This window comes from Chlorocebus sabaeus, chromosome 20, assembly GCF_047675955.1.
Source record: "Chlorocebus sabaeus isolate Y175 chromosome 20, mChlSab1.0.hap1, whole genome shotgun sequence".
NCBI lineage: Eukaryota > Metazoa > Chordata > Mammalia > Primates > Cercopithecidae > Chlorocebus > Chlorocebus sabaeus.
The window spans coordinates 17012357-17035638 of NC_132923.1; the positions used below are offsets into that span (position 1 = coordinate 17012357).

Sequence of the window (23282 nt, forward strand, 5' to 3'; positions counted from 1 at the left end):
ATTATAGTGTAGTGCAGAATAATTTCACTGTCCCAGACACCTTCTGTCCTCCACTTATTTATCCCTCCCTTCCCCTAACCTTTGGCAACCACTGATCTTTTTACTGTCTCCGTAGTTTGCCTTTTACACAATGTCATATGGTTGGAATCATACAGTATGTGACCTTTTCATATTGGCTTCTATCATTTAGTAGCATACATTTTAAGGTTTCTCCATGTTTTTTTCACAGCTTGATAACTCTGTGGTGTTGTCGTGTTTTGGATTTTGGCCATTCTAATAAGCGAAGTAGTGGCATCTTGTTTTAACTTGAAATTCTCAAATGACATTTTTTGTATTAGTTCGTTCTCATGCTCCTCTGAAGAAATACCCAAAACAGGGTAATTTATAAGGAAAAAAGGTTTAATTGACTCACAGTTCTGCATGGCTGGGGAGGACTCAGGAAACTTACAATCATGGCAGAAGGTGAAGCAAACATGTCCTTCTTCATGTGGCAGCAGAAGAGAGAAGTGCCGAGCAAAGGGGGACAAGCTCCTTATAAAACCATCAGATCTTCTGAGAACTCTCACTATCGTGAGAACAGCCTGAGGGTAACCGCCCCCATGATTCAATTACCTCCCACCTGGTCCCTTCCATGACACATGGGGATTATGGGAACTGCAATTCAAGATGAGATTTGGGTGGGGATGCAGCCAAACCATATCAATGTTAAAAATCTTTTCATGTGCCTATTTGCCATCTGTATATTTTCTTTGGTGAGGTGTCTATTCAGATCTTTTGCCCATTTTTTAACTGGGTTGTTTTCTCATTGAGTTTTCAGAGTTCTTTCTATATCTTGGTTAACAGTCTTTTATCATATATATATTTTTTGCAAATATTTTCTCCCCACCTGTGACTCATTTTCTTGGTGGTTTTTTTGTTTTTGTTTTTGTTTTTTTTGTATGTGAGGTTTCTCCATCGTTTCTTTTTTCTTTTTTTTTTTTTTTTGGGAGGGGTGGTGTGCCAGATTTAATATAATATAAAACTAGTTTAGTTTACTCCAGAACTGAGAAACCAAAATGTGAAGTTAACTTGAAGACACACTCCCCTTTTACCACCCCCACTTAAAACAATAAGTGTCAGTTGAATTTAACCAGACTGCAGCCACGACGTACACTAGTCTGGGGAGCACTTTTCACAGGACATCCTTTGTTTCTGTTTCTCCACTTCCTAATACATGCTTCTGTTTATTGATTGAATTGGTGGTTGGTAAGTATTCCTGGTCAACACTTCCTATATGGCATGTAATCTTTACTAACTTTCTTAAGGGCCTTCATTTGTTTCCCAGCCAAATTCTGGGCCTTTGGGAAAAGGGTTTTCTAGGCTGATGATTCTATGTAGGTGAGAAGAGAAATCGAGAAATCCATGCCTTTCTTGTTGTAGTAAGATTAAACAAAACAAAACGTGAAACCCTTGAAAACTGCCAGAGAATAAAACTTTAGTCTGAATAGCCACTCTTACTGTTAAATGCAAATCTCCCCGGTATTTGAATGCACTCCCTGCCCTGCCTCACCCAGCAACTTCTTTAGTCTGGTAATTACTTTGAAGGTTAAATGTTGGTCTTTCTTCATTCTTCATTTAATTTCTGTGACTGCTAATCCTAGCTTTGCTTGGGTGGGACAGAAGCAGTTGTCCTGTCATAGAGGGGACAGTCTAGTAGCATTCCCCACAGTGACCATAAACAGCCCTGTGCCACCTCTGTTTGCACAGCTGAATCAAGGGTTAAATGCTTGGAGTGGAGGAAGGACCCACACAGGGCCATTTGATACAAACAAAGCATGCTGGCATATGGGCCAAGAGATGCAGAATTCTTTTTTGAGAATGGTCTGCCTAACTTTTGAGGCTAATTGCCATTTCCTGTCATGGCTACCTATTTATCAGGGTAATTAAGCATGCTTGGCTCCTGATGCTAACAGGTTATTGGATCCAGTTAGGAGAGTTAGATTGTCTCTGTGACTCTATCTTACCTGATGTGATTTTGCCGAATCACTAGATTTCCCAGTCTTTTTAGGTCTTCCTTTTGAGACTGAGGGGAAGAAATAATTACTCCTGATTTTATCCATTTCAAGAACTGTTTGTTCCCATAAGGAACTTACAGTTGGGAGGTGGTAGGAGAAAAAGGAGAGCCAAAAATAAGATATGCATTATTGTGAGTATGATTCTCTTTTAAAAACTAATGTTAGGCAGAGTAAGATAAGAAAAAGTATCTTAAGTCATACGAAGTGAAAAAATACTACTACTACTATCTGAGCACTTAATATCCCTATAAGGTAAGTTCAGTTGTTCTCTCCATTTTATAGATGAAGAAAACTAAGGCTAAAAGAGGTTGAACAATTTGCTTAAGGCTAACAGCTAGACACAGGTCGTATGGCTCCAGAATCTTGTTTGGTTTTTGGTTTTCTTGAGACAGGATCTCGCTCTGTCATCCAGGCTGAAGTCCAATGGTGTGAATACCTTCTGGACACAAGCAATCCTCCCACCTCAGCCCTCCAAGTAGCTGGGATTACACGTGTATGCCACCAATTCTGGCTGATTTTTTTTTTTTTTTTGTAGAGACGGGGTTTTGCCCTGTCTTGTACTCCTGAGCTTAAGCGATCCACTGGCTACGGCCCCCAAAAGTGCTGGGATTACAGGCATGAGCCACCGTGCCTGGCAAGAATCTGAACTTTTAACCATTACAGGTGCCACTCCCTCCAGAAGAGGACAGACTGTAACCCATGCTTTGAGGAGGAAAAGCATCTGAGGAAGGGAAAACCGGTGCCTTCTGGGGGATTTACAGCAACCCTTTTGGGCTGGGGTTAGGGGACAGAGGTTAAGATGAGGTAAGAGAGCCTTGGGCTACATTGTTAACGACTTCGAGTCTGTGCTTATATGACAAAGTCACTTAGGGGTTTCTGAGCAGAATAATAAAGTGACAATTAGGTTTTAAGATTGATGCAGTACTGACACGTAGGTGCATGTAACTAGTAAGAGTATGTACTGCAGTGATAGTGGCAACTGAAAAAAGAGAATAGTAAAGAGAACATGGCAACTGATTTGATTGAAAGGGGTGAGGGACGGGTCAAAGTTGAGTCCAGGGTTTTGAGCTTCTGAGTAAGAACAAAGACGGCTTTAACAGAAATGGACACTGCCAGGAGGAGCTGATTTGTAGCAAAGATTCAAGAAAAGAACTAATACTTGTTTTTAAACCTGACTTGGGCCAGATACATTACAAATGGAAATTCATTGAGTCTTTATAGCATCCTTTCAAGGTAGCTTGTTTTCCCCTATTGTGGAGATGATTAAACTAAGACTCAAAGAGGTGAAATAACTGTCCTGGGCACACCATGTGTCAGTGACAGACTGCTACTTGAATCGGTGCTGTTGACTCCTTTGCATGTGATTTTCCTGTTTCTGCTGCCTCCTGTCCCTTATCACACGGGACATGCGGGACAGCACCTCAGGACTGGAAGGGACATTGAGGCTCCTCAGCTGTAATGCTTGGGGCATCAAGAGAAATGTGGATCTGGAGTGCAGGTCAGGCGTTGGGTGAGAGATTCAAATTTGTGAGGTCTTTGGATAGAAGAGCTGTATAAAGCTACAGGAAGAGGCCAAACAGTTGAGGGAGAGGGAGAAGAAAATGTAAAAAAAACCCTTGAAGGCTGACCTATTTTAGGAGTTAAGAGGAGACAGGGTGGTCAGCGAAGTATGAGGAGGACTAGGACAGTGCAATACTGTGGGTGCTAAGCAAAGAGAATTTCCAAGGAGAGTGTCTCAACAAGATTTCCGTGGCCATTTATTGAACTCCTATTACATGCCAAGCACTTTACAGTGTTGATGGTGAGATCAAAGGAGAAGAGACCACTGAATTTGGGAGGTAGAAATAATATAGCTGATAATTGATGTGGGTCTGGATCACTAGCTAAATGTTAGCAATTAACATTGTCTGCTGAGGTTATCCCATCTGGAAGCCCAAGTTCACTGGGAAACTGTGAGAGTGTCGTGGTGATGTTAAGTTTTTAACTGGGGCTCACTAATACTTATTCCTCCTTTTCCCAATAGCCTGTAAGATTTATTTGGCCAAACAATGGCATTGCAGGAGAAAATATAATATAGTTTGATAATTGGTTTTAGTAATTTAAAAATGATACTGCAGAATGAAGCAGTCTCCCCTTTTAATGAGTTTCATAGTCTGAATAGAAAAATGTCTTTAAAGAGTTTTTTAAATGGTATAACCAGTACTTTTGAGGCTTCATGGTCTTCCCCTCTCCTTTCTCTCTCTTTCCTCTCTCTCTCTCTCTGTCTCTCTCTTTCTCTCACACATACACACACACAGATGATGATTTTTTTCAAATACTATACAAAGGACTCAGTATTTTTCAGTGTTTACTCTAACATTCCATTAAGTCAATGCTAATTCAAACAACTGCTTTTTTTTCAAGCCAACAAGATGTTCTGTTTTTCTCTAGTAAAAACAGCAGAGAATCCAAAACCTGTTAAGTCAGAAATCATTTCTGAGGATCACATGAAGTTAAGTTTGAAGAACATTTTCTATGTTTTTTCTAGAGAAAAAATAATTGAAACTACAATAGGAAAAAAATTATCAGGAGTCTGGAAGAAAACAGGAAAAATGAAGTCAGTGAAATGCTGTCACTAAAGCCAGAGCACTAAACTCATGAATATGACAAGCGGGTTGGGAGAATCTGGTGCAAGGGAGATTGTACCTAAAAGGAATCCAGTAATCTGAAGGGTGGCCCCATCCTCTACCAACTTGACACCTTTGTGAATTCAAGTTGTAAGATTTGCTCATTATCTGTGGATACATTCTCTACAGCAAAATGTACTTGGAGTGGTGCTTTCCCTGCCACCAGGCACACATCTATATAACTTCCCGTATGGGGACTACAAAGCTGTTAAAGCACAGGGTGGAGCTGAGAAACTGTATTTGTAGTAATGGGTCCCATTGGATGAACTGAGTCCTTGATCCCATGGTGCAGTTAAATGTGAACTAGGCCTCCTTATGTTGCAGTTTTGTGTAACTCCCAGAATGCCCTTCTTTATCCGGGTATTTGCATGTTATTCTTTGCAGGCAAGATGACTTTGCTAACACTTTGAAGATTTGTTAGGAATGAGTTGTGACTTTGTCCAGATTTTAATTCTTTTTCCTTTGAGAGGAGAAGGATTAACTAACAAAGCATTTTGTGTACTGGCTAGGTTATGGCTTGATTAATGTGATTTTACTCACTGCCCAAGTAAGCAGCTGACAGGAGCCATAAACCTGGGGTCAAGCTTATAAATTAGATACATCCAAGAGAGGCAGGGTGTTACAGTCTTGAGGAACAACTTCCCTCCCTCTTAGTGCACCTGTCACATAACCTGAGTGACTAGGAAGTGAAAAGCAGGTGAACTAATGATGCTGGGAGACCTAAATCACAAGTGTGAATTAGCCAAGCACCGTAGGTTATGTTGGATTGAGTAGCAAGGGGGGATTGGAACAAAGGTTAATATGCCAATGATTTAGGCTCGTGTCTGCCCTTAACTGGTGTGTTCATGGGGAATTTACTTAACCTTTCTTGGTTTCCATGCCTGACTCATCTGTAAAATAGGGTGTTAGGTGAGGTCACCAAACTGGATCAGGCAGGTTACATTTGCTGGGTCCCTCACTCTCCATATGTGTTTGAAATTTGCTGCTATTTTTGTCTGCGCTACTGCCTGCTTTTGGACTTACTGCCGTTATCTTCTCTTCTCCGCCAGCACACCAGAAGATCTTGTGGCATATAGTGGTGAAATTGCTCTTCTCCCCCTTACCCAAAACCACTCTGGATGATTTTTGAATTGTTTTGATAAGGATATGTATCATGAGTCCTTTGTAATAGTGGGTTACAGGGTTTTTGTTTCTGTTCCATGGATCCTTTCAGAGTCCAAGAAAAAGCTTTGGGCCTTCTCATCAGGAGAAAGTGCCTACAGACACATTTCCATAAGGCTGCAGGGAGTTCACGGATTCTGAAGGTTCTCAGACTAAGAACTGGTGCTCAAGAAAAATACCATTATTCTGTTTGCAAGTTTGTATAGTACTGTTGCTCTCTTTGGGAAATGCTAGGAACTAAAGGTAAGGAACCCAGACTGAACCTGATGAATGACTTAGTAACGTGATGTTCCAGTTATGAATGAGTCCCAGACACACAAGCCTCCTTCTTGAGACAGATGCATCACTTCCTGGAGGAAAGCTGTGTCCTGTGACTGGGTGTGTGCATCCTAGATTTACTGTGCACCATTGGCTGAAACAGAAAATACCTGTGAGCTTTCAGTTCTCATGTAAAGTAGGAGCATAATATCTTCTAGTTGCTCTCTGTACTGTGGTATGAAGCAATTTGACTGGCATCCTCAGAGTTTCTCTGACCATTGTCTGAGGACACTATCTAAATTTAAAAGTTCTCAGTTTGAGCTAGTAAAGTAATTCTGTTCCTCTCAGAGTTCATCTCGTGGAGATCATATTTTCATGAATCACTACTGTGTTATCTTCCTTTTCATCTGTGCACACTCTTCCATTTTTCATCCCCTTAGAAGGTGATTCCAGGGAGGACCAATTATTGATGTACTTAACCTACTGGACACTCACATCCTTTCATTAGTTTGTCTGTGCTGGGGATAAAGCATTCCCCTCATAGAACTGTCACAACTAGGACCCCTAATCCAGTTTATTCCTTCTTGGTTTGGAGTGTAGAGTTGCTGCATTAATGGTGGAAATAAACAAGTTCTGGTGGGCAGGATCCTTTTTTCATTGTTTGGAAATATAAAAGTAGATGAAAATGGAAACAGAATCTGATTCTATTTTGAACATAACAGCTATTCCTTTATCTCATTTTAAAAAAGAGTAAAAAGCACCAAACTTAAGTTTCTATTAGTATCTTTGCTCCATTGCCCCTTCTCCCAGTTCCCATGAGCTCTATTCAGTATTAAGCCTCGTAACCACTCTTGTTTTGGCATGATTTATAAAAGCAAGCTACTCCTTTTATGGAAATCACTGATATTTTATTATGTTCTGGCCATAACTTAAATGAACATAAATAACCCAAAATTTCAGAAAAAATATAATTATTCATTTTAAAACTTTTTATTAGTAAGTTTTCTAGTAAATATATAAAAGTAGATAGAGTAGTGTAATAAGCCTACATATACCACCACCCAGCTTCAACGGTGGTCAATATATGACCAATATTGCTTAATCTGTACTCCAGCCCATTCCCCTTTGCCCAGGAATTATGGTGAAGCAAATTCTAGACATACCATTTCACTTGTAAATATTTCATTATATATCTCTTAAAGATATAAGAACTCTTTGTACACTTAATCTCAGTACCAACACCTGACAAAATGAAGTTTCTTGATATCAAATATCTAATTAATATTCACATTTCCTCAGTTATCTTATAATTTGTTTCTGTAATTTGTAAGTTTGAGTTGGCATTCAAATAAGGTCAGTATATTGGGGTTGGTTGATATGGTTTATGTTTTTTGACCTATAGTTCTCTCTACTTTCCCCTTTCTTTGCCATTTTTGTCACTGTTGCATTGTTACTGAAGAAAGTGGATCATGTGTGTTACATTCCTATGATCTGGTTTTTGCTGATAATCTGTAATTTTTAAGGAAATAAGAGTAACAGGTATGTAATTATTTAAAACATGTTTTTAAGTGTATGCAAAGTTTTACTTCATGCTGAAAACTAGCTGTGGAGGTTAACAGGTAGGCAGGAAAATTCAGGCATCAGGTGACTTCTTTACGTTTTTATTCCTGTTTTTTCTTTTTGGAAGATATCTTGGCAGATTATAAGGAGAGGTGTCACTTACCCACTGCTGAAATGCGCTAGGCTGGAACACGCCAGCCATTCTTCATCAACACCACCAAACAGTTATTTTGGGCAAAGAATTGGAAGAGCAGTTTTTTTTGTTGTTGTTGAATTTACAGTGGGAAGCTGGGGTGATTGAATGTATGCCTCAAGTCCTTTGGCCCCAACACCCCTCTCTCCTTATTTGCTATGATAAGCATTCTCTTGAGGGCTATTCATTACAGTGGAAATATGATCGCAAAATCATCTGGGTTGGAAAAGACTTCCTGAGGTCACCTGGCCCCATCTGGCAACATTAATATGGGATTCCAGCATCAACTTTCCCAGAACAAGGCTGTTTGTTAACAACTCCCATATCTCACATAAACCCCTGGTGCAGTCTTAGCCTGTTTTCTCTTTTGTCCTTCAGTGAAATACATGATTAAATTGCATGTCTTTCTGCTGTAGGAGTGTTACACAACTAGGACCCCAATCCAGACAATACACACATGTGGCTGTGCAGATCTTTAAGATTAATCTTGATTTTTCCCTGCTGTCCTCTATAGCACATATACCCTGAGACTTTATTCAACTATCTGTATGTAGTAATGGTTTTCATGAAAAATGTTTATATGAGTAAATTTTGAAATATGATGCAATTACTGCAGACTACACTTTTAAGCTACAGTATGTATGACAGTTAATTTTATGTGTCAGTTTGGCTGGGCCACAGAATGCCAAGATTTGTGGTCAAACATTATTCAGGTGTTTTTGTAAGGATGTTTTTTAGATGAGGATAACATATAAATCAGTGGACTTTGAGTCGATTACTCACCATAATGTGGGTGGGCCTCATCCAATCAGTTGAAAGCCTGAATAGAACAAACAGACTGATCTTCAGAGGAATTTTCTGCATCAGCTCTCCTGGGTTTCCAGCCTGTCAGCCCACCCTACAGATTTTGGACTTGCCAGACCCCATAATGGCATGAGCCAGTTCTTTATGATAAATCAATCTCTCTCTCTCTCTCTCTCTATACACACACACACACACACACACACACACACACATCCTATTGGTTCTCTTTCTTAGGAGGACCCTGATTAATCAGTGTGCAAAAAAAAAAAAAAAAAAAAGACAAGTATATGTCCTCGATTTATCTGGCTCTTTTTTGAAGATGTGTTTTATATAAAAGTGATGCAAAGATCATTGGAGACAACATCAGCAAAATTGAGAGTCTGGCCACAACTCTTCTAGTAAAACCTGACTTTCAGTCACTTTCCCTTTTTAGCCTTAGTTTCATCTCTGTAAAAGAAGGTTGAAAGAAGGGATTTCCAAGGTCTGTGATTTGCTGAAATGCAAACATGGAACATTTGAGCCAGCTGCTGAGAAAGTGTCTAGAGATAATAAGTCTGAGGGCTGCCCAAAGTTTCTCTTACAAAATAAAACAGCTGAGGGTGTAAAACAGTAGTGGTGGTGGAGCACAGGGAATAAAAAACCATGAACAGAAGGATTTCCTGTATATAAGGAAAATATACAGGAAAATGGATCACCCTGATTTATGTCGCAGAAGATTCTAATCAGTTAAATGTAAAACATGGACAGTAAACGCCAACAGGAAAACCTTTAGCTTTTGTGACTTCTCAGCTGAAGGCAGAGAGTCTAACTCTGAGGGCTCTTAGGATCTTTGTCTGCACTGTACTAATTCTTATTTTGTGCAGGAGGAATAGGGTGGTGGTGGAGGATTGGCATTTGTGATAAGCTGAGGCCCTCAGGCCAAACTGAGGGGCCTTAACCCAACCAATGGACAGGAAATGCCTGACCTCAAGGGCATTTGTGCTATTCCTGATCACAGAGATCGGAAGGAGCCTCAGACTGGTGCTGACCCATGGGGATGCAGGTTGATTTCTCTGTTGCCTTGGTTTTGAGCCTTCTTTTTCCAACTTGGGCTTCCTTCTCCAGGGAAAAAAGCAGTAACCACAAGGCAGAAACCATATTATTTTAGCTCCTCTTGTCTGGAGAGTGGGCAACACTTAGGTGCAGTAATCTTTTGGCTGTCCCTGTCTGGAATTAATGTTCACCTTCATCCAGCAGTCTGCCACTTGGGTGGCTGGCATTTTGGGTTGGGCAGTCTGGGTTTGTGCTTGACAAAGCCAGCTGAGGGGAAGTTCGCCTGCCACATTTGGTTGTGGACACATTCTGTGTAAGGTGCTTACCCCTTGCTCAGTAGAGGCATCCCCTGCAAATATGGCGAGGTGGCTTTCTTTGCCCTATGGGTTCCTTTTGACCATAAACTTCCCAGTAAGGAGGCAGGACCCTGATGATCATATCCCCTGAGAGGCTAGCTGACTTTTCACCCAGTTGGTGCTGAAGACGGACGAATGATTAACCCCCTGGAATCTCTGGTTAGACCCCAGTTGTGGTCATGAGTTCAGCCTTTTGAACCGCAGGCTGAAATTGTTTTTCCAGCACTCTACCCAATCGGGTGTCCCCGCCTGGATTCTGCTAGGGAAGCTCTCCCTTGGGAAATAGTGGTGGGCAGGGGGGCGTGGGAAGAGGAGGGAGGAAGCCTCCAGCTGCTGCTGGCCGGCCCTGCGTCCCTCTGAGGAGGTAGGGAAGGGACCCTCGAAATGAGTGGGAGACAGGAAACGAGGTGCAGACTGGAGGTCCGAGTGGGAGCAGCTCCTGGCCCGCCTCCCGCCGGGCCGCTTCCTTCCACTGACATGACAGCCCTGCCGGCCTGGCTCCCCGCCACCTGGCAGCGGCCGCGGCGGCACATGACTCTTCCGCCCTCTGCCCTGGGGGCTGGCGGGGCCCAAGTGGGGGCGGGGAGTGATCTGCTCTGGAACTGGCCGTCCCTGCTGGTCGGGGCTGCCAGGTACGGCCCGCGCTGCTTCGCTGGGGACTGGCCTTCCTCTTCCAGTCCTAACTCGCTGGCTATTTGTCCCTTCTAGGAGCCAGCGGAGGGGAACACCCGCTGCTTCTACCTGAGAGAGACGCCGCCTGGGGTTCAGCTTCTCTAGCCTCGGTGTTCTTTACACGTCAAATGGGTCACCCTGATTTACCTCTCTGTTACTGGAGTCAAAGGAGATGGACCCACTGCAGTGCACTGGAAGGTGCTTAGGTCCGCTCCAAGGCGACACGGCGTCCGCAGCGCCATCCAGGCCAGGGGCCGCATGACCGCGTGGGGTCCGCGCAGAAGGCTGCCCCAGCGAGGCGGGAGCTGCGCCCCTGCTTTATCTTTTAAAGGCTGGGAGACTTGGTACTATTTCTGGTCTTGGTTTCTATGTAAAATCCAGGAAGGCGGGGGAGATGTGTATACTCCTCTGCCCTAACCTCTTCATAGGAAGTTAGGTTAAATCCACAAAGTGGTGGGGCTCTTGTTCAATAGGGATAGGTTTTACAAGTAGCCCCAAAGTGGGGGATTTGGAGAATGTGCCAATGAACTTGGTTTAAATTCTAATTCTGGCTCTGTAACTGGCTTCAGTTACCCTCCCCCATCTTCCCACCTCATTCCCTCCCTCCCTCTTTTTTTTTTTTGAGATGGGATCTTGCTCTGTTTCTCAGGCTGGAGTGCGGGGGAAGCTGGGGGCAGTCTTGGCTCACTGCAGCCTGGAACTCCTGGGCTCAAGTGATCCTCCTGCCGCAGCTTCCCAAGTAGCTGGGACTAAAGACATGTGCCACCACACCCAGCTATTTTGTAAAAAGTTTTTGTAGAGAAGGGACCTTGCTCTATTGCCCAGGCTGGAGTCTTTTTCTCTTTTTAGAGATACTTTATCACATTCACCTCTGCTCTGTAGCAGTGTCTTCAAAGTGATCTGATTTTTCTTTCAAGTGGGGTTGAGTTTGTCTAGAAGGCTCTTGAGCATTTTCCTGGTGATAGGCCTTACTTTTTTGAAATGGAGGTAGGGGAAAGGGACATGAAAATATCACAAGTTCTAGAAACCAGGATTCGAGCAGTCTTGAAGTTGCCCAGTCCCACCCTGAAGTGATCTGCATCCAAGAAAAAGGTTTTGTGATGGTGGTGGTGGAATGTTTGGGGATTAAGAGTTTGCTGTGTGGATTAACAAGCTGGAGCTGGAAATGTCTAATGAAACTGACAATGATGCCTTCCTGGATCAACTCACCTGTGTGTCATATGACAAGCCTGAAGAGGACTCAGGAACATTCAAACCCAACCTTCTCATGGAACAGAAGCCCGAAGGGGGCAAATGCTTAAAGTCACACAGCACAGTGGTTGTGTTGGCCAAAAACCAGAATTGTCTCCCTCAGTGATTACAACTAGATGTAGAATTAAGTTTTGTATGCCCACCAGGCTATTGCTTTTCCCCCTTAAACTTCTATTTCTTCTTATTGGGGGAAGGAGAGCTCCCTTACAGATGGTGTCAGTCAGAGTTTACTGAACCAGGCACCCACACCCTATTTAGCTTTAGGCCTATACTCTGTTTATAGGATGGGCAATCAGCAGCTGAAAACTAACTGAATTTGGAATTAAACCTTTCTCCCTCTACAACTAGACCCTCCCTGGTTCTTGAATCCATGTTGTGAGTTGTTCATTAATAGAACCTTTAGCAGCAAGGCTGGGGGAAGCTGTTTGTACTTGCCAAAGGCCATTCTCCATGAATGTAGTTGTGAATAGGTGACCCCCAGTTTAGAATGGGGGTCTGTATAATTTTCTTAAGAAGTTGGTTGAAGTTTCATCATAGTTATAACTACCATTTATTGTGTCTCTAACATGCCAGCAGCTTTTATAAACATTAATTTCTGTGGCTCGAGAAACAACCCTGCAAGGTAGGAGGCAGCATCCTTGTTCTTATGGATGCAGAATCTGAGATTCAGTAAGGCTGAGAAACTTGTACAAGGTAAAGTGGCTGGCAAAGAGCAGAGGATTCAAACCCAGGTCAATCTGGCCACAAAGCGATCACACTGCCCTGCTGCCCATTGGATATCCAGCTCCAGCCTTGCCTAGGAAAACATGTTGCTAGTTTTTGAGAGTGAATGGGAAAGGAGCTGGAACAAAATATGCCTGAATATCTGACACTTTATACCATGGTGTCTAGTGTTTTTGAATATGAAGTTTTCTAGACTGAGGTTATCACAACTCCTGCCCTTGTCTTCCTTTTTATTACTTCTAGAGTAATTGTAGTTTTAACATCTTCTATCATGTTAAAAACAAAGTTGGTTATTTTTCTGATTAAAAAATACCTGTTTATGTAGAAAATACAGATGTACAAAGAGGACAAGTCTTCGCAAACTATATACCAGCTTCTGGTTAAGAACGTGTGTACGGGAGCTAGACTTGCAAGAGTATGTATCCCTGCTCTGCAGTTTATAATGTGTATGACTTCGGACTAGTCACTTCTGTGCCCGTTTCCTATCTGTGAAGTTGGAAATATCCTACTTTATTAGGTTAACATTAAATGAGTTAATAGCTGCAAAGCCCCCAAAGTGACTGAGATGTTTAATATTTTACTAAACTTCTGATCTTCCTCTCTGATCTGTGTATACATGTGTAAGTATACATGTTAGTATGCATATAAGCCAAAATGAAATATTTTTCAAACCAGCTGCTTTTCATATAATTATATCGTGATCACCTTTCCTAACCTCTAAATAACCTTCTCCATTACCTGACAACTGCCTAAAACCCATGATGTGCTAGTGTGAATGGAACTGAATCCGTGTTACTGGGCATGCAGATTTCCAGATTTGCACTAACATAATGCATTTTTAAACAAATTTTAGTTGTTGTCCCATGAATGGTATCTGGGTGACAGGAACTTCAAGCTCTTTTCAGAGCATACCTAATCCTCCCTCCCCTAGTCTAAATGAAAATAAGGATCAGGAAGTACTCCCTTCCGAGCTCAGAACCTGCCTTAATTCTGAGGCAGCACTGTGAACTTTTCATATGTCAGCCGTAAGTGGGGAACTCACTCTGGCTCTCCCCTTTCCCTGCCTTTAAATCTAGACAAAACATGTTTCCACATTTAATATCTGGTATCTTGGTTCCCAGTAAATCACAAATCAGAACATTCTGTTGTTCCATTATTGCTTATGTCTGAGGTGCCCCCTAAGAAGCCTGTCCCTAAAAGGGCTTAGAAGTGAAGCCCTGCTCCCTGTTTCCCAGATTGGACTCCTAAATCCCGTCCCTCAGGATGGAGTGCTGCAGTCCCTTTTGTGCCATGCTGGGCACTGTACCTTGCCGTTTTAGTTTTATGAGTTTTTGATGACATGCTTATTTGACTTTGTTGACACAGAACCCTCCTGGCTGGTCTCAGATTGGTAGAAACCATTGATTGGTCCCCTCTTAACTCCCCCCCCCCCCCCGCCCCATCCCCTGCCCCCCGCCGTGCCAACGCCTGCAGTTTTTCACTATTAGCAAATCAATAGGTCATTTTTGATGACCCTACTCTTGCCTATCCACTTGCAGGCGTATTATATATGCAGACTCAAGGGATGTACTTGTCCATTGTGTCTGAGCTCCAAAGAGGCAAGAGTGATGGGCAGAAGTGATTTGGGGTCAGTAGTCATGGAGTATACCTCTTAAAAGGTTTACAGCTTTAATGAGATTTTTCTCCTACTGTCTTAGACAAGAAATCTCTAAATGTTGGAAACTTGGCATTTTAAACAATATACATTCTAAAGGAATTCAACTGCATTTCAGGACCTGTTGACTGACCAACCTCAGACACAGTCATATCCTAAGACATTAAAGGAAAGGGCTCGATGTTCCCTCTAATTTAGGGAGTATATCATCATTTCTCAGAAAGAGTCTAATGTGGTGATGCATCTGCCAAAATTACAGAGCGGGTGGCACGTCTTTGGGGTGTGTTGGAATGGCATCAGGACTTAAGAGGAAAAATGTGTGTATTACATGCTTGTAAAACGCAAAGCATCAGTTACTCTCTGCAATATTTTCCACAGTGCTTTTTCATTAGTTTCCTTCTAACACCCTCCCTGTGAGAAAGGTTAAGTAGCATTACCCTTCTTCCACTCATGAGGACACTGGAACAATGAGAGGTTAATTGACTTGCTTTGGGCTCTCTACAGTGAGGCTGACCCAGCTGGAATTTCCAACTTCCGCTGCCTGGAACTCCAGTTTACCATTCCAAAGGCTCTGTAGAACCAGGGCCACCTCAGAGAAGGCCTCCACAGAGGCAGGAAGAGCTCCCAGCCAAGAAAGGGGCATCTTGCTCAGCCATGTTCTTGCCGTTTGGGGACTGCTGAGGCAGAGAGCTAGTCTCTTCAAAGTTATAGTCCAAGATCCTCGACCTAGAAACTGTTTGGCTGCCTGGAGCTAAGCTGTAGGAGTGATGGATGGCAGAAATAAATTATTTTTGGCTCAACTGCTCAGTCTTGGCAGGGGGCCCTTTAAATTTGAAATGTTATCTTGACATCTACAAAAGGCTTAGGAATCTGATGTCATTTTCTCCCTATGATTCACATGTTGGCCTTTTCTGTAGAGGGGTTACCAGTTATCTCTGGTGTATGTTCCTGTTAAGGGTTCTCTGCAATTCGGATACTGTAAAATATGTAATTAGGATGATCGAGATGGCTTCTAATATAGAGGGTCCCCTGTACCTCTTATTTCTGACCCCACCAGGCCTACTTGAATCATCTTGGCTCACTCCTCCCTGCAAAGCAGATCCTTACTACAAAGCCAGGTTGGTGGTGCTGTTGGTGACATGGTCTTAGACAAGAAGTTACTATACTTGATGCTTCTGTTATACTTGTGTCTTGATGTACTTTTTCTCTGACTCCTTAAATTAGCCAAAATACTTGCATGATAACCAAAATACTTGCAAGGTTGCTGTGGGCTGGAGAACAAGCTTAATAAGAGTATGAAAAGCATGGAACTTTGAGGCAGCACACTTGCTTAATCCCCACTCTAGTGCTTATAAGTTATGTAGCCTTGGGCTAGTGGCCTCTTCTTTTTGAGTTTCGAGTTTTCTCACCTGTAAAAATGGGAACAGCTACTTCACTGTTAAACTATAAAACCACACTAATAGACATCCATATCATACCCAGAAGATCAAGATTTGGTCCAGTGAGAGTTGGCATCCAACCTCATAGTGAGGTTGTCACTGTTCTCCTGCCACCCAGTCCACCCTCCTTTGCACTCACTTGTTTACTTTAAAATGTGGAGTGAAGTGGAGGTTTGCCATCTGGGGCTTGGAACTCTATACATTTTATTCGACTTGGAAATTAAGGCTAGATGTGGTGAGGGGATGAGACCAGACTGACATGACCTTTCTTTGTGTTTTTCTGGAGCAGGGATTCCTGGTCACCTCCCTTGCCCTTTTCTTCCTGGATGAAACAAGAAGATAATCAGGGTGTCTGTGCACACCAGGACTCAGAAGACAAAGGGATGGGTTCCGATTTTGAGGACTCTGAGGACAGGGAAGGGGACCCAGAAGAAAGAGAAATGGGCTCTAATCCACAGGACACAAACAAGAGAGAAGGCCATCTGGAGCCAGAGATGGGCTCCAACCCACAGGACTCAAGGCACAGGGAAGCAGTGCCTGACACCTGCACAGGTGAGGAGAAAGCTGGGATTTCTATGCAACTTGCCCCATTTACACTTACTTCTAGAATCCTAACCAGGGACAGCATTCTCTGTAAGGGAGTTCCCTAGAGAGGACCATTCAGCGGGATTCTGTACTGACTTGCCTTTCTTGTGTTAGCCTGAAGAGATCCTTTTCTTCAGCCCAGTCTGAGGTGAGCTGTGAAGAGGCTCACTCAGTGGCACAGTACTTTACAGTGTAGAGAATGTGGCTATAAATTAACCCCTGGAACAACACTACAGTAGAATTACCTAGGTAGTATTAGAATCTACCTCACAGGGTTTTGGGGAGTTAAATGAGTTGCTATATAGTTACTAAGCACAGTACTGTGCAAATAGGAAGTATCCAGATGTTTACAGTTACGTTCTCATCTCCCTTTGCAGATAAGTCGACTCAGTGGTGAGTGACCTGCCTAGGTTCATGTGGCTAATTCCCAAAGTGCCCATGGCGTCTGCTAAATGCCTTACTCTCACTGACCTGAAAGGGAGAATGCTGGGCCTCCACCCACCTCCTTGTTTCCGTCTTTGGGCATTCATTACTGCTCAGTGCATGCTCTGGGGACAGAAATGAGCTAAAATACTTTATGGCTAGGACTGCGAGGTTACATTCCTTCCCCTGTGACACAGTCCCAGACTCCCTGCTGCCCTCCTCCGCCGTGCACACAAGCATGCGAAGGAGGGCACATGTGAAGCCTTTCACATCTCAGCATCTTCCCTTTGCTTGGGGATATGCAGCCAGAGACCAACAGGTGTGTGTCCTGGACCAGCCTCTAACCTGGGCTCACCAGCTCTAGGTTCTGTCATCTCTTTCTCTATTACCCTACTACTATCCTCCTCCCCGACCTACAGTAAAGTCCTGAAGGTGAGTTCAGTTTTTTTGTTCCACCATAAGCTGTTTCAGACTGACCAAAGGTACTTTAAAAATTAGTCCAGGGAGCCGGGCACGGTGGCTCACGCCTGTAATCCCAGCGCTTTGGGGGCCGAGGTGGGCGGAAAATGAGGTCAGGAGATTGAGACCAGCCTGACCAACACGGTGAAAACCCATCTCTACTAAAAATACAAAAATTAGCCAAGTGTGGTGGCATGAGCCTGTAATCCCAGCTACTCAGGAGGCTGAGGCAGGAGAATCGCTTGAACCCAGGAGGCAGAGGTTGCAGTGAGCCGAGATCGCCCCACTGCACTCCAGCCTGGACGACAGAGCAAGACTCTGTCTCAAAAAGACAGAAAAAGAAAAAAAAGAAAAAATTAGTCCAGGGCCTGGTTAGGCCAGGTGGTCTTTCTCAGGTTGGCAGACTGTTCTTGTCTTTTGAGACTAGAATCTTAATGGTAGCTCTTGGAGTGAGTAAACTTTTTCTCCTGAGCTCTTAGGGAGTGTCCCACCTGGCACAGACTTGACTATCCTGAACACATGCAGTCAGGCCTTCAGATGGCTCTGCCAGGCAGTGCCTCGGGTCCAGCTAGTGGGGCCTGGGCCTGAGGCAGCTGCCTGAAGAACTGGTGGGCAGAGGGGTCAATGAGCGCACTTTCCTTTAGGCCTTTCCCTGCAGGATCCAGTTGCCAGAGGCTAAACTCTCAGGGGGCCTTGAAGGGGCAGGGATCCTAAGTGCCTGGGGGAGGGGATCACGGTTTTATTACTGAGGTTTCCTCTGGGCTTACCTTTTGAATGCCAAATATCGTAGTCCCCCACTGCCACCTTTTTCTGTTGCAGGGGGGCAACTGAGTGAGGAAGAAGGCGTTCCTGTCCATGGGGAAGAGGATGCTCAATCTGGTGTAGCTGACATGGCGATGTTCCCAGGACTGTCTGAGTCTGACAGCATATCCCGGAGCCTCCGGGAGGAGGACGAGAGTGCTGGGGAGAACCGGCTGGAGGAGGAAGAGGAGCAGCCGGCCCCTCCCGTACTTCCCTGGAGGCGACACCTCTCCCTGGGGAGTCGGCACCGAGGTGACAAGCCCGCCCACCGCCGCTTCCACCGGCTCCACCACCCCATGGCTATGGACCTCGGGGAGCTGGATAGCCTGGTGGCCAGCATCATGGACGCGCCCACCATCTGCCCCGACTGCGGGGAGAGCTTCAGTCCCGGCGCCGCCTTCCTGCAGCACCAGCGCATTCACCGCCTGGCGGAGGCCGCTGCCGCCGCCAGCCTGGAGCCCTTCGGCCTGGCGGGCGAGTGCGACGCGATGGTGGGCATGATGGGGGTGGGTGTGGCGGGAGGCTTCGGAGCCGGGCCCCCGCTGGCCCGGCCACCGCGCGAAAAGCCCTTCCGCTGCGGGGAGTGCGGCAAGGGCTTCAGCCGCAACACCTACCTGACCAACCACCTGCGCCTGCACACGGGCGAGCGGCCCAACCTGTGCGCCGACTGCGGCAAGAGCTTCAGCTGGCGCGCCGACCTGCTCAAGCACCGGCGCCTGCACACGGGCGAGAAGCCCTACCCGTGCCCCGAGTGCGGCGAGGCCTTCAGCCTCAGCTCGCATCTGCTGAGCCACCGGCGCGCGCACGCGGCTGCCAGCGGCGCGGGGGCGGCGGCGCTGCGGCCCTTCGCCTGCGGGGAGTGCGGCAAGGGCTTCGTGCGCCGTTCGCACCTGGCCAACCACCAGCGCATCCACACGGGCGAGAAGCCGCACGGCTGTGGCGAGTGCGGCAAGCGCTTCAGCTGGCGCTCGGACTTGGTGAAGCACCAGCGCGTGCACACGGGCGAGAAGCCCTACATGTGCTCCGAGTGCGGCGAGACCTTCAGCGTCAGCTCGCACCTCTTCACGCACAAGCGCACGCACTCGGGTGAGCGACCCTACGTGTGCCGCGAGTGCGGGAAGGGCTTCGGGCGTAACTCGCACCTGGTGAATCACCTGCGTGTGCACACCGGCGAGAAGCCCTTCCGCTGCGGCCAGTGCGAGAAGCGCTTCAGCGACTTCTCCACGCTCACGCAGCACCAGCGCACGCACACGGGCGAGAAGCCTTACACGTGCATCGAGTGCGGCAAGAGCTTTATCCAGAGCTCCCACCTGATCCGCCACCGCCGCATCCACACGGGCAACAAGCCGCACAAGTGCGCGGGCTGCGGCAAAGGCTTCCGCTACAAAACGCACCTGGCGCAGCACCAGAAGCTGCACCTGTGCTAGGGGCAGGGTCCGAGGGAGGCTGCCCTCTGGGGAGCCTGTAGGGGGTAGATGTCCTGGGACTGACCCAGGGGAAGGAAATGGGGAAGGGGCGGGAGGGACAATCTGAGAGTGACTGGGGAGCCTTTGGTGTTCGGGGTTTCCTGAAGTGGGAGGAGGGTTGAGTACGAGTTGTTCTTTCCTGGTGCTATACTTGCCTCCTCTCCATGGAAGAAATGTTCAGGAGATGTGCTTGGGATGATGACTTCCTTAAATACACGCTGTAGGGGGTGAAGAGCTTGGAGGACCAGACGCTTCCTCAAAGGGCAGTTCGTGGGCTGGGGTGGGAACAGGATGGCGGGCAATAGACTAGGGTAGGCCGCGATGGCCTGTAGGAGTCTGCAGGGAGAGGGTGTAAAGGAGGGCCATGGGGCAAAATAAAACCAAGTATAAGTGATTGTATCTTGGTTCCACCAAGTGGTAAGCCAGGGTTTGCCCGGTCTCCGCACATCACCTGTTGTCTCACAAAAAGTAGGGGAACCTTGTCACATAGGAAAGGATATTTAATGTACTTTTCCTTTCTCTGAGCCACAGTTTAGCTGCTATTTTGAGGCATCCAAGGGAAAGTGGGCTGCAAAATGCCGCACTCTCATTTCAAGGGGCAATGTCTGGGGTTTACAAATTCATTTATAACTGGTTCTCAGATGTGGGAAATCCTGATTCTGTTCCGGGTTCTTTGCTACTTCCTTGAAAATAATCTAGCTTCATGCTGGGTCAAGGTGGTTTACCTGGATGACCCCCCTCCCCCGCCCTCGCCCCATCCCAGGTGTGTGCCACATCCAGTATTTCTTTCAGGTCTCAACTGTGGTCTTTTAAGTGCAGGGAAAAGGAACAATCACAGCAATGCGTGACTTTCCTATTTGCACCTCACCCTGATGTAGGTGTTTCAAGTGAACTTTAGACCATCAACAGTTGCCCAGTGACCTGCTAAAAAGTCAGCTAGCTCGCAGTTTTGCTGGCCTTTATGTGAGAAATCCAGGAAAGTGTTGACATTGTTGGGATGCAAAACTCCTTGGTCTCATTTGCCTTCACTTAGCATTTGTTAGTGACCTCCACTAACCCCCACCTCCGTGCGTATGAGGGATCTAGTCTAAGTAAGAGTGTCTTTTTCCTGCATGTGGAGGCACAGTAGAAATCTCAAGGCTTTATCCAGGAGAGCCCAGTCAGGGAGAGGTGTAAATGCAAAATTGCCAAATAGCACAAACAATGAATGTTTTCTGGTTGTTATATAGATGCCAAAATAGCACTTTGATATTTGCAAAGTGCTTTATGCTTTTTAATAATTGTTAGTTGTTTCTCACATCATTGTGAGTTAGATCAGTATTATGACCCTTGTCTTAGGGAAGGCCTGGGAACAGGAGCGTGCAGGCTGTCCTGAAGAGAGGCTGAGGACAGTGTGAATAATTGTAGCCTGACCTTTTGCATTCTCCAGCTCAGCTGCTAGGAAGACTTGCCTGTCATGATTTATATAATAAAATAAGGACACTGAAAATTCTTATGCTTGATGAAAAAGTTAAGGCTAGCCTAGAAGGGCCAAACATGTCCTTACTGACAAAGCTGGTCTTTGTCGCCTAATTAGGGTATCCTAGCTATGTTCCATTTCTAGTAGGGGGCTGTAGTTAGATGACTCTTGTGTAGATTTCAGTTATTTATGCTGAAGATCCCTGCCCTAGGTTAGCCTTTAGAAGTTAGAGTTGTGGAAAGCGGTATTGTTTTCTTCACTAGTGATTGTTACCCTACACATTTCATGGAAGCATCTTCACAAAATATTGGACACAGTTGAAGGGGGAAAAAGCTACGAGATTCTTTTTACAGTTTTAGCAAAGTTTCTGTGGATGCTAGTAATTTATACTTGATCAGTTGTATTCTAGTAAAGAACCTCTTTGGGGACTGTAGGAAAGCATGTTTTTGTGGTTATAAAAACACTTAAAAATCCTGATAATTCTGGGCTTGTGTAATGCCTGTTGATCTTGCCCTCTGAATCAATTTATTGTTATTCACAAATGCAAATAGGTTTTCAAACTATAGACAGTTATGAATGACATTAATTCTTGTTTTCTTTTAGTCAGGAGTAATACAAGCAAAGCAAGTGTCCGTTTTGAATTCTGATTTTAATCTGAATAGTAAGCATATTAGACCCACCCCGAAAATAATATAGCCAATTTTTAGGTAATCTTACTGCTTTGTGAGTTTCTTTCCATGTATATCTACCTCTTCCAGCTGTTTTAAGTTCTCTCAAGTCTGTGCCTATGAAATCTCATCCACCTTTTGATTATTCATGGATTGATTATCCGTTTTATTGTGTGTTTTTTTTTTTTTTTTTTTTTTTGCTGCCATTGCTATGCCTGGTCTTGTCTGCATCAAATATACTACGTATCAGCAACTTTAGAGAATGGGTTCAACAGGGAGTGGAGAGTGAAGCTAATGTAAAATAGTTTAGTGGCAGTGGGAATCTTTGGACTTCGTTTACCTCTCTCGTTATTTGTATTACCATGGATAAGAGAGTCAGCTGCTACTTTGATATCCCTTCTATGAGCAAATTCTTAGCAGAAGAAAACAATCCAACTACCAACGCCCGACTCTATTGGTGCATTTAAAATGTGATTCCATTTTTTCTTACAGTTCTTCAGGGAACTTATCTGCATTAAGTGAGGTTAAATGCATTCAGGAGGTTGTTTCTTCTATCTAGTTTTAGAATAATATTTCTTTGGCAAACCCTGTTAACTGCGGTTCACCCTTGAAAACGTTAATCTGAGGACTTTTTCCACCAACTCGTTAATGATGGTGGAAGCAAGTGTATTATTTGTTTCCTGGAGAATTTGGTGAAGAGCAGTCTTCTACTGCTGCTCTTTACTAAGCAAAACCTGGAGCAGTTTAAATAGGCTAAACGGTTTTGATTAAATCTTGAGCTCCGAGTTGGAAGGAGAAAATGAGAAGTTAACCCCTTGAGCCATGTGGTCTCTTTACAATCAAGAGACTGTACATATGTGAAAAAATACAAATTAAGGAACTGTGTTCATAGACAATCTAAACTGTGTTTCTGAAGTTTGTGCACATTTTTCTTCACTGTAATGTTATTTTACAGCTGTTTGTTAAAATAGTGAATAATTTAATGATCCTAAAAGTAACAGGTTTTGTGTGAGTGTGCTTGTATATGTGAGAATTGCCTTGTTTTCAGGTTGTTTTATTTAATGATGGTTCCTTGGACAGCATTCTGGTGTTCAGCAACCAATATGGAATATTTGTCATTAAATCCATATCAGTCTTTTACCATGTCATTCTTCTTTGACACACATGAAATGCCACTCAGCTCTACCTATGGAAGCTATGTTCCTGTAGAACAAGGGTTGACAAACTACCAAATCTGCCCTGCATATTTTTGTACATAAAGTTGCGTTAGAATACAGTCATACCCATACCCAGGCACATTTGCATAGTATCTGTGCTACTTCACCCTGAATTTGCTGTGAGTGGGCCTCTGCCCACATTCCAATTAGAAAAACTATACCTGGTCAACCTGGAATTCTTGAGGTTTGATTAGTTTAAGCTACAGATTTTCTTAACCTTGGAGAGCTTTTTGGATTGTTTGCCTTTTAAATGACGAGAGCGATTAATTGGAGTGAGGCCTAAGTTCCTGTAGTTTTATAGAAACTCCCCAGGTGATTTTAATGGGCAAACAGGGTTGAGAACTCTGTAGGACCAATTAGAGACCCCCCATTCTTTCTTGG

At 44.6% G+C, this 23282-nt stretch overlaps 1 protein-coding gene across 2 annotated transcripts in view; it reads left to right on the forward strand.

Moving 5' to 3' along the window:
• ZNF697 (zinc finger protein 697) overlaps positions 1-22824 on the forward strand; it is a 28816-nt gene extending 5992 nt beyond the window's left edge. For both annotated transcript variants that reach the window (XM_007977366.3, XM_073008435.1), the window contains exons 2-3: positions 16113-16375; positions 18110-22824. In XM_007977366.3, coding sequence (XP_007975557.2) covers positions 16150-16375; positions 18110-19518 — 1635 coding nt within the window. In that variant the 5' untranslated portion in view covers positions 16113-16149 and the 3' untranslated portion in view covers positions 19519-22824. The remainder of the gene's footprint in view (positions 1-16112; positions 16376-18109) is intronic.
• Positions 22825-23282: the final 458 nt, after the last annotated feature.